This window comes from Chinchilla lanigera, unplaced genomic scaffold (assembly GCF_000276665.1).
Source record: "Chinchilla lanigera isolate Chin_1 unplaced genomic scaffold, ChiLan1.0 scaffold00173, whole genome shotgun sequence".
NCBI classification, from domain to species: domain Eukaryota; kingdom Metazoa; phylum Chordata; class Mammalia; order Rodentia; family Chinchillidae; genus Chinchilla; species Chinchilla lanigera.
In genome coordinates this window covers 1518033-1532879 of record NW_004955574.1, presented here as the reverse complement: position 1 = coordinate 1532879, position 14847 = coordinate 1518033, and the positions used below count along the sequence as shown (strand labels likewise).

Genomic DNA, 14847 nt, shown 5'->3' with positions numbered 1-14847 from the left:
CCTTCCTTCCTTCCTTCCTTCCTTCCTTCCTTCCCTTTCCGGTTTTTGGCTTGGCTTGCTTTGCTTTGCTTTTTGAGACAGGGTCTCCCTATGGTGCCCAGACTGGCCTTGAACTGGCTGCAATCTCCCTGCCTCAGCCTCCAGAGCACTTCTTAACCCCATTCTTGTGGAAAGGACACTGGACCCACGCCTGAGACCGGTGTCTGCACACTGTGTCCCCCCTTCTAGGCTGAGGAGAGCAGGCAGCCACTCGTGCTCTGAGCCTGAGGAAGTTTGGGGAAGATACTTGTCTCTAAAGGAAAAAACAAAAAAATCTAGCTTTTTTTTTTTTTGAGACAAGATCTCATTCTTCAGTTCAGACTGGCCCCTCCAACTCTTGGTGGTCCTCCTGTCTCAGCCTCCCAAGTGCCTCAGCCTCACAGACCAGGACCACCACACCCGGCAAATCTAGCTCTTAAAATTCCATTTTTGCCCAGTGCAGAGCACGTCTGTTATCCCAGCCCTCGGGAGGCTGAAGCAGGAGGGTTGCAAGTGTGAGGCCAGGATGGACTACATAGAGCCCCTCTCTCAAAAACAACACAAAAAAACAGGCAAACGAAGTTCGTTTCACAGTGCTGGCCACACCCGAGCCTCCCCTCAGCAGCGCTTCCTTCCTTCTCTGTCTCCTAGATGCCCCAGGCCACATGCCCAACCTCTACAGCGAGGAGCAGCGCAGGGCACTGGAGGCGCATTTCAGGATGGACACATACCCCTCTCTCCAGACCAGGCAGGCCCTGGCTGCCAGGCTCCACCTGAAGGAGTCCCACGTGCAAGTACGGCCTCCCTCCCTGCCCCTGTCTCCTCATCTTTTTGTTTTGGTTTGATTTTTTGAGACAGGGTCTTGCTATGTAATTTTCGTTATGTAATTCAGCCATCCCAGCTGGCCTCGAACTCACGGTGAACCTCCTGCCTCTCAAACAAAACAAAACAAAACAAAATATAATAAATAAACCCAGGGCCGGTTGTAATGGCGCAAGCCTATAATTCCAGCACTGGGGAGGCTGAGGCAGGAGGATCGTTGCGAGTTCGAGGCCAGCCTGGGCTACAAAGTGAGCGCGAGGCCGGCCTGAACTGCATAGCGAGACCCTGTCTCAAAAAGACAAATAAATAAACAAATAAACAAACCCAGGGACCTAGGCAACCCCCGCCTCTAGCCGCTGGGCTCCTGGGTTTCGGTCCAGCTTCTCCTGGCCTCTTCCTCTACCCTTGGTCTCTAATTGGGTCCGGGGTGGAGGGACAGGCTTGGGGCCCCCCTTCTCCCCGCGCACCTCAGTTTCCTCCATGTCCCCTTTGTTCCCCCAGCTGTGGTTCATAAGGCGCCAGACCGCCTGCCTGCGACTGCTGCAGCCTCTGCCACAGGTGCAGCGTCTCCAGGGTCTGCGCCCTCTGCCACCCCCTAAGGAGAGCACCCACTTCCTGTTCTGCTACGGATACCCCACCAGCCCAGCAGCTGCCCTGAAGGAGAAGCCCAAGCCCAGTCTTGAGGGCCAGGGGAGCCCTGGAGCCACACCGCTCACCCTGAGAGCCTTGAAGCCACGCCCCCCGGGTTCCTTTGGGACACTCCCAATCTCCGCCAGGACCCCCAGATTCCAGGGATTCCAGGAAGGCTTAACACCTGAGGACCAGGAGAAGCCGGGCTCCAACTCGTGACCCTCCTGCCTCAGCCTCTATCAATGCTAGGTTTACGGTTGTGTACCACCTCGCCTGGCTCCTTTTGTAGTAGTTTTTATTTTGATATGAGGTCTTGCCAAAATGCCCACACTGCTCAAATGTGCAATCCTTCTGCCTGGCTTCCCAGAGATACTGGGATCATCAGCCTACAACCACCATGACTTGCTCTTGTTTTTTTTGTTTTTTTTTGGGGGGGGTTGTCTCTTTTTTGTCTTTTTGAGACAGGATCTCGCTATGCAGTTCAGGCTTGCCTTGAGCTCACTTTGTAGCCCAACCTGGTCTCAAACTCGCAACAATCCTCCTGCCTCAGCCTCCCGAGTGCTGGGATTACAGGTATGCACCACCACGCCCAGCTTGTTTATTTTGAAACAGGGCCTCACTAAATTGCCCAGGCTGGCCTTGAATTTGAATCCTCTTGTCCTGCCTCAGCCTCCTGAGTAGCTAGGATTATGGCCACGTGCCACCTCACCCCATTTGGTTTTCCTTATTTTTGCTTCTTTTGTTGTAGACAGGGTCTCACTGGTTAGTTCAGGTTGGCCTTGAACTCAGTCTGTAGCCCAGCCTACAAACTGATCTTCCTGCCTCAGGCCTTCCCAGTGGTGGGATTATAGGCGTGGCTCCCCGCGCCCAGCTAATGCTTTCATCTTTCCCCTCGTTAAAGAAATGTTCCTCCCATGGCCATTCTGCAATCTTTACATTCGGCCTCTCACCAGAAGGCTGCCCTGTGGAATGGACTGTGCGGTGTGGGGTAGGGATTCCGTGACTTCCACCTGAAAACCCACAGTTACTCTGTCATAAATCCCGAAGCTCCCTCCACGCAGGAGTCACGGCTGTGGTCCGCTTCAGGTGCGCGGCGTCCCTCTCCTGGAAGCGGTCGCACACCGCCCCTTCCCTCTGCCCCATCCTCGGCCCGTCGCCGGCTGCTGTCCCTGGCCGCGTCTCCCCACAGCTGGTCTGACCCTGTCCTGGTCCCCATTTAGCAAATGCTCCAATCCTCTTAGGGCCGCCAGCCTCAGCAGACACAGGAGAATTAGTGGGGATTTGGAGGACACGTGACCGGCAGGCTGAGGCTGGGGGGCCCATGGCGCCCGGTGCCTGCCCCGTAAACCTCTCTCTTGTCCATGAGGCCCAGAGCACAGAAAAATGAGGGGGAAACTGAGGTGTGGGGGTTTCACCCCTCTCAAAGCCGGGGCAGCCAGGGTTCCCTGGCACGTGTCACCGCCCCGCAAGGTTCTTGGCACCCGCAGCCTTCCGGCCTGTGTGAAGGGCTTCGGCAGCCGGCGTCAGTGGAAGCGCCACCTGCAGGGCCCGGCGACCATCCGGGCCGACACGAGCCTCTGGAGACCCCACCTGCGGTGTGGACTCTGGGCCAGGCTGTGTGCCCGGCCGGGCACCACGCAACTGCGCAGCCAGGGGCCTTCACGTGTGCAGCAGGCGCCCCGCAGGCCATGCCCTGTCCTCAGCCAGCACTGCCTGACCCCCAGGGCCCTTTACGAAATGCATGGTCTGGGCTGATGTTTGGGGATTTTTTAATTGATTTTTTTGTTTGTTTGTTTTGAGATAGGCTGTCTATGTAGTTTAGGCTGGACTCAAGCTTACAATCCTCTTGCCTCAGCCTCCCCAGCACTGAGAGGTTTTTTGTTGTTTTTTATACAATGCTGCGAATTGAACTGGAGGCCTTATTCCTGAGCTGCATCCCCAGACCATTTTACTTGGACAGTTCTTTGTTTTGTTTTGTTTGAGACGAGAGTCTTACTATGGAGCCCGGCTGAGTTCACTTGTGATCCTCCTGCCTCAGCTTCCCAAGTGCTGGGATAACAGGCATGGGTCTCCACACCCAGCTTGTTTTTTGCTGTTGTTGGGATTTGTTTTGTTTTTTGCTTTTTGAGACAGGGTCTCACTATGCAGTGCTGGCTGGCCTTGAGCTCACTTTGTAGCCCAGGCTGGTCTCAAAATTTGCAATGATGAGCCTGCCTCAGCCTCCCCAGTGCTGGGATTACAGGCATGCGCTACCACGCCCGGCTTCTTTTTATTTTTTAAGACAGGGTCTAAATGGCTAAGTTGCCGGGCTGGGCTCAGCTTTGATCCTTCTGCCTCCTGCCTCCGCCTCCCAGAGTACTAGGATTACAGGCCTACACCCCTCCGCCCGGCTTACTGCGTCACCAATGCTGTTCCCTTCGCCTGCCCTGCCCGGCCTCTCCCTCTCTCCAGGGTGGGTTTCCCTGGCCCTGACCTCGTCCAACTCCACATTCGTCCCATCTTCTTGGAACAACCTGGGCCACCACCTGCAGAACCGCAGCTGCGGCCGGAGGAGGTGGAAGGGGCCAAGGGACACTGGGCCCGTGACGCCCGAACCCTTCTCACGCTGCGCATGCGTCCCCCGCCTGCTCGGCGCCGTGTCGGGTGTCAGTGTGGGCAGGAGGACAGGACGGAGCCTGGGCGGTCCTGAGCCCAGGTCGGTGTCCGGCACCGGCTGCCTTTGTGTGTTTATTGAAGGAATGAACACCCCATTTTTCTCTTCCAGCTACACTCAGCTCTCCAACTGTACCCTTTCTCTGGGAATGATGATGGAATAAAGTTTTGTTACTTCTTGTTTTTGTTTGTCTCACTGTGTAGCCCAGGTGGACCTCACAGTGCTCCTCCTGCCTCAGCCTCCCAAGTGTGGGGATTACAGGTGTGCATCAGCGGGCGGGCTCTGTCCAGCACCGGCACACATGGGGGCCTGGCCCCAATCCCCAGCAGCCACCCCCTCCAACACACACACACACAGTAACCTCAGTAAAGGAACCCAACGGGACACTTTCCCACCCAGGTGATCACACAAGCACACAGGCATCAGTGAAATGAGAGGGAGTGACCCTTGACTTCGGTCCTTTTCCTCCCAGAAACCCATAATCTCAGTCTAATCTTAAGGAAAACACCCGACAAAGTCCCACAGAAGGGAATGCCACACAAGACCCAAGCAGCGCTCTTCAAAACTACTGAGGGCGTCAAAAACGGGGGAAAATCTTCAAAACCGTAGTCAAGGATGCCCTGGGAGAAACGACCACTAAGTGTAGCTCACACTCGAATTCCGGGTGGGACCCTCGGCCAGAAAAACGACTGCACAAAAGTGAGCCGGATGCGGTGGTGCGGGTCTGCAGTCCCAGTATTTGGAGGCTGAGGCAGGAAGATCACGAGCTTGAAACTAGACCGAGCCACATAGGCAGACCCAGTCTCAAAAAAAACACCCTGCAGAAATCTTAATACAGCCAGGGATATAGCTCAGCGGCATAAGCGCTTGCCTGGCAAGCCTGAGGTCATGAGTTCCACTCCCAGTACCAAAAAAAAAAAAACCTGAATACAGTGTAGACTTCGGGCAGTAAATGGTCAGTGCGGGCTCATCCACTGTAACAGGAGCACCAGCCCGAGGTAAGACATTAATACCTGCATGAGTGATGTGGGAATGCTACTCCCCCCTGATGTTTCTGTAACCTAAAGCCAGTCTTGAAAATAAAGTGTACTTCTTAAAAATAGCGTTTTTTGTTTGTTTTTTGAAACAAGGTCTCTATATGTAGCTCGGGCTGGAACTGAACCCACCATGTACCCCCGGCTGGCCTTAAAAAGTTTAAAAAAAAAAAAAAAAAAAAAAAGGTGCGGGAAGCCACCAGGTAAACAGCCTTAACCAACCCGGAAGCGGCACTGCCCAGCAGCAGCCCTCTGTCGCCCCCCTGTGGCCACCTTGGGCCCGGCGCGGTCCCGGTGAGGTTTAGCGTAGGGGGCAGCAGGCTAAAGCCTGACCCTGCCCGCAAAGAGCAGAATCTGACCAGAGGGGCGGGCCACGGACAGGCAGCCTGGAGAAAAGAACCGTGCCTGCACTCGCCCACTGCGGCAGGGACAGACCCAGACACCCAGAGGGGACCAGGGCTGGGGTGCACGGGAGCAGAGGGAGCAGAGAGCAACCCTTTTTCCTCTTTGGCAAACTCGGTCTCCCCCACGAGCCTCCTCCAAAGCCCCACAGAAAGGTGTTCAGGCTCCAATTCATTCTGAAGATCGCTGACTTATGAATCATAAATCTGGCGTGTGGCCCTCGCCTGTAATCCCCACACTTGGGAGGCTGAGGCAGGAGGATCCCCATGAGTGTGGAGCTGGCCTGAAGTGCATCGTGAGTCCCCATCTTTAAAAAAAGAAAAAAAAAAACCTGTGACCTGTACAAAGGAAGCTCCTGTTCCCTCTGCAGAATTCAGAAATGCTATCAAGGGTCTACTTAGCAACGGAGACCGGGAACCAAGAGGCTACAGGCGTGGGGAGTGGACACTCGACACAGGTCCTGAACTCATCCAGTGTTTATTATGTGAACCATTTCTTCACTGTGAGCCTCTGCCTGTTGCTGGAGGCGCTGTCCCCACCCTGACCCTCAGCTCCCTGGAGGGGAGCATGGGGCCAATTCAGACGGGGCCCAAGGCATGGGGGGCAGGGCAGGGGATGGGGACGGGGATGGGGCAGTGTGCCGGGGCAGATCCCGGAAGACACACATCCCACAGAGGCAGAGACGGGCGTCGACCTCCACCCCACCCGGCGGCCGCAAGAGCATCGGGGAAAGACCAGGCATCCGGAGACATTTCGGTCCTGCCCGTCATGAAGCGTTGGCCAGGCGCGGCGGGGTCACGGTCCTCAGCTGGGGAGAGAGAAGGGAGTGAGGGGACCGTGGGCGTGAGCAGAGGGCAGGGTGGGGCCGTGTCAAAAAGGAGAAGTAGCAGCTGGGGTGGTGCACACCTATAATCCCAACACTTTTTTTGGGAGGCTGAGGCAGGAGGATCACAAGTGAACTCAGCTGGGGAAACTTAGCCACTTAGCAAGACCCTGCATCCAACCCAGAAGGGCTGGGGACGTCACACAGCTCAGCCTCCAGCACAGAACAAAAAAAGATGTGCAGGGAGCAGCAGACAGGGAAACGCAGGCCCAGAAACTGGGCTGCAAGGCAAGGCAGGCCAAGATCTGGCTCCCAGGTCACCAGAGCCTGAGCGAGCTCTCAGGAGAGGAGGGGCCTGGCCAGCGCTGCGGCAGGGCCCAGGGAGACCCACCGCACGGCTCCCCGCCTTCAGGCCCTCGGGGACCTGGGGGCTGCCTGGGATGTCCCCCTGGGTCTGGGTGTCCTGAGCACTCCAGCCACACCAGCAGCCTGCACCGTCAGGGGCGGGATAGGGCAGCCACAGGGGCGGTCAGCTGTCCTCATGGCCAAGCCCCAAGCAGCGGACACCCAGCTCCACAGCTGCCGCACGGCGCTCCTGCCGCCCTTGCCCTCACTGGCACCGCCCCCATGCCCACGTGACAGGCTAACCTGAGCAGACAGCCTGGCAGTGCCCAGTCCCACTAGCCAATTGCTCCCAAACCCGGGACACCCAGAAAGTGCAGCCACAAAGCAGGCCACCGGGGGGCGTGGCGGCAGCTCGGTGGCAGAGGTAAAAAAGCAAGCCCAACAATTGTAGGAAAACGCACCTTTGTTGGTTTGGTTTTTGGTTTTTGGTTTTTTTTTTGAGACAGGGCTGCCCTATAGTCCAGGCTGGCCTCAAACCCTCAGTGAGCCTCCTGGCTAAGCCTCGTGCTGGGATCACAGGTGTGTGTCGCCGCCATGCCTGGCACAAGACCCTTCCTTGAAACAAGGGGTAGGGGTGGCTCAGTACAAAGGCTCTCAGTTTGTCAGGCATGGTGGTCTAACCCCAGCACTGGGAGGCTGAGGCAGGAGGATTGCTACAAGTTCAAGGCCAGCCTAGGCTACACAGCAAGTTCAAGGGCAGCCTGAACTATACAGCGAGACCTTGATTCCAAAAAACAAAAAGAGGCCCTGGGTTCAATCCCCAGTGCCACAAAAAGGAATAAAAAACTAGGAAATAGAATTTGAGCTCGAAGCACTGGAAACTAATGTTCTGGTACAAAGCATGCTGGGAACAGCAGTGCCCAGTATGTGGACTGGGACATTTGATTCTAGACCAAGGCCAAGGGCTGCAGACCATCCAGAGATCTAAGAAATGGCAGGAAGCGGCTCTAGAATCTGGGGAGTCAGAGCGCAGAACCCAGGACCTGGCTGGTACGTACGCCCTTTCCGGACTTGGGGCTCACAGGGAACAAAGGCAGCCAAACACAACCGAACTCAGGGGGCCCTGGAAGGCACCGTTAGTCCGAGTGACCCAGAAGTGGATGCTTCTGCACTCAAACTTAAACCTGGCAAAGGGGCTGGGGATTTAGCTCAGTGGCACAGCGCCGGCCTGGCAAGCACAAGGTCGTGAGTTCGATTCCTGGTACCGGAAAAAAGCCAAAAAAAAAAAAAGAAAGAAATTAAACCTGGCAGAGAGGATGTGGAACAGCGGCAGTGCTGGCGAGCACATCCAGGCCAGCACCGCCCCTCACTGTCTGGGGAGAGGGCCTGGGACTGGGCCGTGCTGGGAGCTGCTCCTGAGATTGACTCAGGACCACAGGCCGGAGCTCGGAGCCTGCTCTGGGGTGGTCTAGGCTCAGCCGCGGCTGCAGGGCACCCTGCAGGTCCTGCAGCTTGTGGGTCAGCCTGGGGCATCCCTGCAAGGATGGGCCCCGGAGGGTGATGAGTGACTGCACAAGGTCAGGCACAGGAGGTCCAGCTCCAACACGCAGGGAGCTCTGACTGACCCTCAGCTCCACGGCCTGGGAACCGTTTCCCGGCACAGGGACAAAGCCTTTGCAGCGTCTCCTTCCCCAGCAGGAGGCTGTCAGGGCAGCCCTCGGACCGCCGCACCAGCCGCCTACACCCTCACCTCTGCCTTCAGGGCGCGCTAGCGCCGAGCCAAGGCGGCTTTGATGGCAGCCACCAGCTTCCGAAACTTGCTGTCCGTGTCCACGAAGCCATCGCCTCCCTGGAAGGGGAAAGACAGGGAGAGGTGGGCGGGGCCCCACCAGATCGCGCCGGCCCGCCCTGTCCCCACAGAGGCGACACCCGCACCTTCTTGGAGTGAATCAGCTTCCCGGCTACGGTCACTTCGAAGAAGCCGGTGGACTGGGGCGTCCCCTCACCACACTGAGGAGAGACGGGGCGGGTGGGGCGGGGGCTCCGTGCCCTCTTGGGGACACCCTCCCTCCCCCGGGTGCAGGAGGCGCCAGTGAGAGCCCCTGCTCATGTCACGGCCAGCCGAACCCACTGCCACGGAGCCCCAGGGCACAGACGAGGCCCCGCCCTCCTCGCCCTCCGCCTCGGCCCGAGACTCACGATGTCTAGGCATCCGGGGAACTCATCTTCCAGCTTCTCCTTGAGCTGGAGGTACTGAGAACCGAGCAAGGGGGTCAGCGCCCGCGCGCAACCGCCCCCCCGGGCGCACCCCACAGCCTGCCCTCGGGCGCCACCTGGCGGCCGCCCCTTACCTTGGGCTTGTAGCCTCAAGCGCCACTGGGGGTCCGGGTCCCGAGCGCAGATCCAGCAGAGCCAGGCGCGGGGGCGCGAGCACGCGGCCCGGGACAGACAGAGAAGACGGACAGAGACAGCGGCAAAAGACAGCACAGCGAAGCACGAAAACGGGAAGGGCACAGACAGACACGGAAACCAGACCCAAGCGAGGCGGGTGGAAGCACGGAAGAGGAGGCAGGAAAAGGAGGTGACACAGCAAGGACGGAGAGACAGAGGCGCCCACAGGGGCGCGGGAAGGCGAGGGAACTGGGTTAGGGACGAGCTGCGTAAGTCACAGCCCTCCCTCTCCCCGCCTGTCACTCCTGAGACCGGAAAGGTCAGACAGCTGGGACAGCCCTGAGCCCCTGGGCGTCCCGCAGACCCAGCTCTGGACGCCGTCACCTGCGGTCTGGCCGGAAAGCTACTTTTTGCTTGCTTTTGAGGTGGGGTCTTGAAATGCAGCCCAGGCGGGGGGCACTGAACCCCTGATCTGGGAGGGCCCGGATTGCAGGCGTCAAATTGTTGACCTGACCCTGCCTCACTCCTGCCTCAGTCTCCTCACCTGTAAGGCGGACAACTCTCCTCCCACCAGGAGGAGAACTTCAGTGAACGGGTATTTATTAAGCGCCTACTGCATGCCAGCACACGGTCAGATGCTGGGGACACACGCTGGTTAGCGAGAAAGAGAACAACCCACGTCTGGCTAAGACCTGCCTGCTAGCGGGCGGGGGAAGAAACAAAAGATGCTGAGACGTTCAGGTACTGCCCGTGGCTGCAACAGCAGTAACTGAACTACACAACCCACTGTGCACTTAAGAGGCGGAAACTGAGGGCAGAAAAGGAGTGGGCTTCGCAGCCACGAGCACGCACTGGGTTGGAGCCCAGAATGTCATTCAAGCCTTTTCTTTTTCTGAGAGCGTCTCCCTGTGCAGTGCAGGCTGACCTTCAACTCTCTCCGTGTATATATGGCCTCGAGCTCACAGGGATCCTCCTGCCTCAGCCTCCCAGTGCTCGGAGTACAAGGCGTGTGCTGCCACGCCTGGCTTCGTGCAAGGTTTTTCTTAACATGGGCAAGGGCCAGTCACGATATTCTCCCAGCAGGCCACCGCGACAGGAGGCTGCTCGGGACGCGGGGAGCGGAGCCAAAGCGCCGGGCGCAGCGCCCTTCGCCCGAACCTTCCGCAGCCTGCGGCCAACGGCCCCGGGCGCCGCGCGTGCCTGGCGCCCACCCACCCAGGAATCCCCTCTGTCCGGAGGGGCCCCGAGATCCTGCCCCCGAGGCCCCAACCCCCACCACGGCCGGAGAACAGCGTCGGCGGGACGGGCTGGGGGAGCGGGTCTGGAGCAGCGGGCTGAGGAGTCTTACCAATAAACAACGCGCACCGCGAGAGCCATGACGGCGAGCAGCACCACCAGGAACCGAGCAGAGACCGCCAGCTGCGACGCGATGTGTGCACCGGGCATGCGCGACCCCGGACCGCCGACCGCGGCGCGAACCAATGCCAGGGGGGGCCGGGCGGGGACGGTGCAGGGCGCCGAGGCGGGGAAACGTGAGGCGCGACCCAACACCTCCATCGCGGGCTCCTCCGGCTGGTCCCCATGTTGGACTAGAGAGGGTCTCGGTGCAGCGAGTTCTCGGCTGAGCCCGCTGAGCGTCTCTGTCTTTCTCCCCCCTGCCTGACATGGTACGACCAAGGGGCGGAGCTTCGCCACCAACCTCTGACCCCGGCCGGGAACAGCTGCGGGGGCGGGAGGGTGCGCCAGGGCGGGGGCGCTGCGGTGCCAGTTTTCCTTCGCCCTAGAGAGAGGAGAGCGGGTTCCGAGGCGGGGATCTGGAGAGGTGCTGGCTCTGTAAGGTGCGGTGAGCCCCTAGGCCACCTGCCTCCTAACACCGGGACACCTGATGACCCGCAGACCCTGTTTGTTTTTTGAGACAGTTGACCTCGAACTCATGGCTACCCCTCCTGCCTCAGCCTCGCATGCTGGGATTATGGGCATGCCTACCAGCCCAAGCCTGGCAGACTTTCTTCCGGCACCTTCCTCCTATCCCCAAGCCGAAGGGTTGGTGCAAAATGTTGAAATTGGGCAGCGGAGTTGGGGTGTTAAGGAGTGACTCCTTTCTCTGAGGGGTCCAAACTAGCACTGCGGGTTAGGAAAGATGTCAGTATATAAGACACAGTCATTCCTTAGCTCCCAGATCCACAGCGATCCCACAGAGCACAATGACAGCTTAAGATTACACACGGTGCCCTTACTTCTTTTGATGATTTGGGGGAGGGGAGTGTTTTGATATGGTTTGTTTGGCGCTTTGTTTTGTTTTGTTTTGTTTGAGACAGAGTCTCCCAGTTCAGGCTGGGCTTGAACTCACTATGTAGCCCAGGTTGGCCTCAGACTCACGGCGATCCTCCTGCCTCAGCCTCCCAAGTGCTGGGATCACAGGCATGCGGTGGGCCACCTTCTCAGCTCTTGGCTTAATTCTTTCATCGAGGCCACAGAGAACCAAGGATCAAGAAGTAAGAGTCCTTTCTCGCTGCATCAGGGCCCCTGTCTCAAAAAATAAATCATGTAAAAAAAAAAAAAAAAAATCATGTATTGTATTTATTTATTTTTGGATTTTTTGAGGAAGAGTCTCACTATGTAGCCCAGGTTGGCCGCGAACTCACTGCCTCAGTGTCCCAAGTGCTGAGATTACAGGCGTGGGCCATCACAACCAGCAAAAAATAAATTTTTAAAATAAAGGTTTTGAAAAAATGAAAAATAAAATAAAGGTTTTGAATGTAACACAAGAGTATTCTCCAAATGGCCACCAGAGGGCTGAAGTTCCCATTGTGGCTGCTCCGGAAAGGTTAGGCCAGGAGGTGGGTTGTGCAGAATCTGGCCCCTTACCCCTCAGATCTTACCTACCGCGGAGCCCTCCAGCCACGCTAGAATCCTCCTCAGCTTTTCATTTTGCTTTCTCTTTTTCTCCTTTTTTTTTGTCTTTTGTGTGTGTGTGTTTTTGAGACAGGGTCTCGCTATGCAGGTCAGGCTGGCCTTTAGCTCACTGTGTAGCCCAGGCTGGTCTCAAACTTGCAACGATCCTCCTGCCTCAGCCTCCCGAGTACTGAGATTACAGGCGTGCGCCACCACGTCCAGCTGTCCTTTTTAAAAATTGAGAAGCCAGATATGGAAGTGCACCCCAGTAGTCCCAGCACTCCGGACGCTGAGGCAGGAGAATCACTGTCAGTTAAATCTGGTCTGGGATACATAGGGAGACCCTGTCTCAAAAAGCCAAATAATTAATTAAAAGCAAGGTAAGATTTATATGAAAAATGAACTGTACAAGAGTGGATGATCCAGGGGTTAGTGCATTCACAGAACTTCTCTCTCTCTCTCTCTTTTTTAATGATTCCATTGTTACCACAATGCTGGGCTCATGTCTCATGGTAAGAAACAATGGGATGGCAGAGCAGGTAGGGAGCATTTATGTAAGAGACAAAGGCAGGGAGGGAGAGCTCCCCGACAGCCAGGAGGGGTCCTGAGCAGGACACCCACGGGTTCTTTTTTGTTGTTGTTTCGTTTTGTTTTTGTTTTTTTTCTGGTACTGGGAATCGAACTCACGACCTCACGCTTGCCAGGCAGGCGCTGTGCCTCTGAGCTAAATCCCGAGCCTCTACCCACAGGGTTCTGTATCTGAGCTCTAGGGGTTTTCTTGTTTTGTTTTGGGTTTTTTGAGACAGGGTCTCACTATGTCGTATACGCTGCCCCCAAACTTACAGCGATCCTCCTGCCTCAGCCTCCTAAATGCTGGGATTACAGGTGTGCGCCTCCACACCCGGCACTCTAAGGGTTCACACAGTTCCCACAGCAACCTGACCACGCTCCAGGGAGCCCCATAGCCAGGACATGGCACATGCTTCTTAAGATCCCTGCAGGACCTGCTCCTCAGCCTCAACTGAGGGCCGCTGCTGTCCACCTGAGACAATCCCAACTCCTGGGTCACTGATTCCTGTTTCTCTAACACATCATTTCTCATAGAAAATTGCAGGGATGCAGCGGGGAGGTGCTCAGTGTGTGTGTGTGTGTGTGTGGACACTGGTTAAACTGCACCTAACCCCAAGTGTCATTAGTGCTGTTGAGTGCGTTCACAGCTGTGTCCAAGCAAGGTACGGTGCTCACCTGTACCCAGGAAGCAGCCCCTTGCCCTCCCTGTCCTGCCAGGACTCCTTCCTGTCCCTGCAAGGGACACTTTCGCACCGTGGAATCCCAAACACATGACCTTTGTTTGCATCAGGCTCAGCAACGTGCCTTTGCGGTTCATCCGCGCTGAAGTCCACGTCCGCTTCAGAGTTCTGCATTCGCTGTGTCCTCAGCCAGGGTGCACGTCCGTCAGACACCGTTGTGGTTCCCACTGCGATTCCTTCAGATCTGTGCACGATGGGTCTCCCCGACACCCTATTGAAAACTGGAACCCAGGGCCAGGGCGCAGCTGAGGGGCAGAGCGCTTGTCTAGGCAGCCCCTGGGGTCTATCTAGCACCAGGAGAAACAAACCCAACCCATGAGCCAGGCGTGGTGGGGTAAGCCCAGCACCTGGGACGCTGAGGCAGGAGGATTGCCATGAATCCAAGGCCAGCCTGGGCTTCATAAGTGCGTTGCTCAAGGCCAGCCTGAACTGCATACAGAGACCCTGTCTCACAGAAAAAAAGGTACACAGAGACACTTGTACTAACAGCTACAACTGTGCCATTAATTTCACAGAACTCATATATAAAAGCTGAGGTCCCTTATCTGTGTGTTCACACGCTTTTGAAACAATTGGATTCTGTAAGGCCTTCTGTGACACAGGAAAGCAAACTATAGTGTTTGTCAGCACCAAGTGAGGTCTTATCATCTTGTCTGTGTGATAAGGCGCGTTATCTCTCTCCAGCAAGTATCACAGCTTAGAACTCAGGCATGTTGGGGGCGGAGGGGCGTCCATTGCCTTTTCCTGTCCAGATTTTTACCCTTAAAGGGAAAAGACATAGTTCAGGTTCTGAATTTTTCTGGTTTTTTGCCAGGTGTAGTGGCGCACGCCTGTAATCCCAGCACTCAGGAGGCTGAGGCAGGAGGATCACCTTCAGTTTGAGGCCAGCCTGGGCTACATATGAATTCAAAACCAGCCTGAACTTCATTGTGTGACCTTGTCTGCAAACAAATGTGGGGTTTGTGTGTGTTTGTTTTGTGGCTGCCTGCTTTTTGCAGTACTGGGGCTTGAGCCCAGGGAGCACTGAGCTACAGATCCAGTCTTTTTTATTTTATTTTGAGACAGGGTCTAAGTTGCTCAGGTTGGCTTCGAACTTGCAGACCTCTTTCCTGGGCCTCTCCGGGAGCGGCGCTTACCAGCATGAGCGGCACACTTGACTCTCACATTCTAAATTTTTCAAAGCAGGACTCACGGTCTCTTCTTTCCCTGGTGACAGAATTCTCCAAAGCCCTCAGTGTGCTGACACAGACCCTTCACCCCGCTGGTGCAGGCTTTCTAGCTTCTACCACTGATCTTTGGGCCTTGCCAGCGCAGATCCTTGATACAGGCTGCATGAGACATTGTTGTGGGCTCTAGGCCTCCAGCTGGACTCGTGCAGGACATGGCCATGGGATCCAGGCCCTCAGCTGGATTCTCTGGGTCTCTAGTACGTGGACAGGTGCACTCTTCTGTATTTGACTCTTTGGGTGAATATTATAAAATAATCCTATAAATTCTGTGTTGTGTATTAAATGTTTTCCCTTC

At 56.5% G+C, this 14847-nt stretch overlaps 1 protein-coding gene across 2 annotated transcripts; it reads right to left on the bottom strand.

Moving 5' to 3' along the window:
* Positions 1–6017: 6017 nt before the first annotated feature.
* Positions 6018–10576, bottom strand: Sepw1 (selenoprotein W, 1). Of its 2 annotated transcripts, XR_001232449.1 has the most exons (7): positions 10467–10576; positions 9079–9103; positions 8927–8980; positions 8663–8737; positions 8478–8576; positions 7786–7985; positions 6018–6367 (listed from the first exon to the last, which is right to left on the bottom strand). XR_001232449.1 is itself a non-coding variant. In XM_005415250.2 (6 exons), exons 1-5 carry the CDS (start codon positions 10562–10564, stop codon positions 8496–8498), a joined length of 333 nt encoding a protein of 110 aa, XP_005415307.2. In that variant the 5' UTR covers positions 10565–10576; the 3' UTR covers positions 6018–6367; positions 8478–8495. The 2 variants fall into 2 exon arrangements, 1 of the variants encoding a protein (XP_005415307.2); XM_005415250.2 differs by lacking the exon at positions 7786–7985.
* Positions 10577–14847: the final 4271 nt, after the last annotated feature.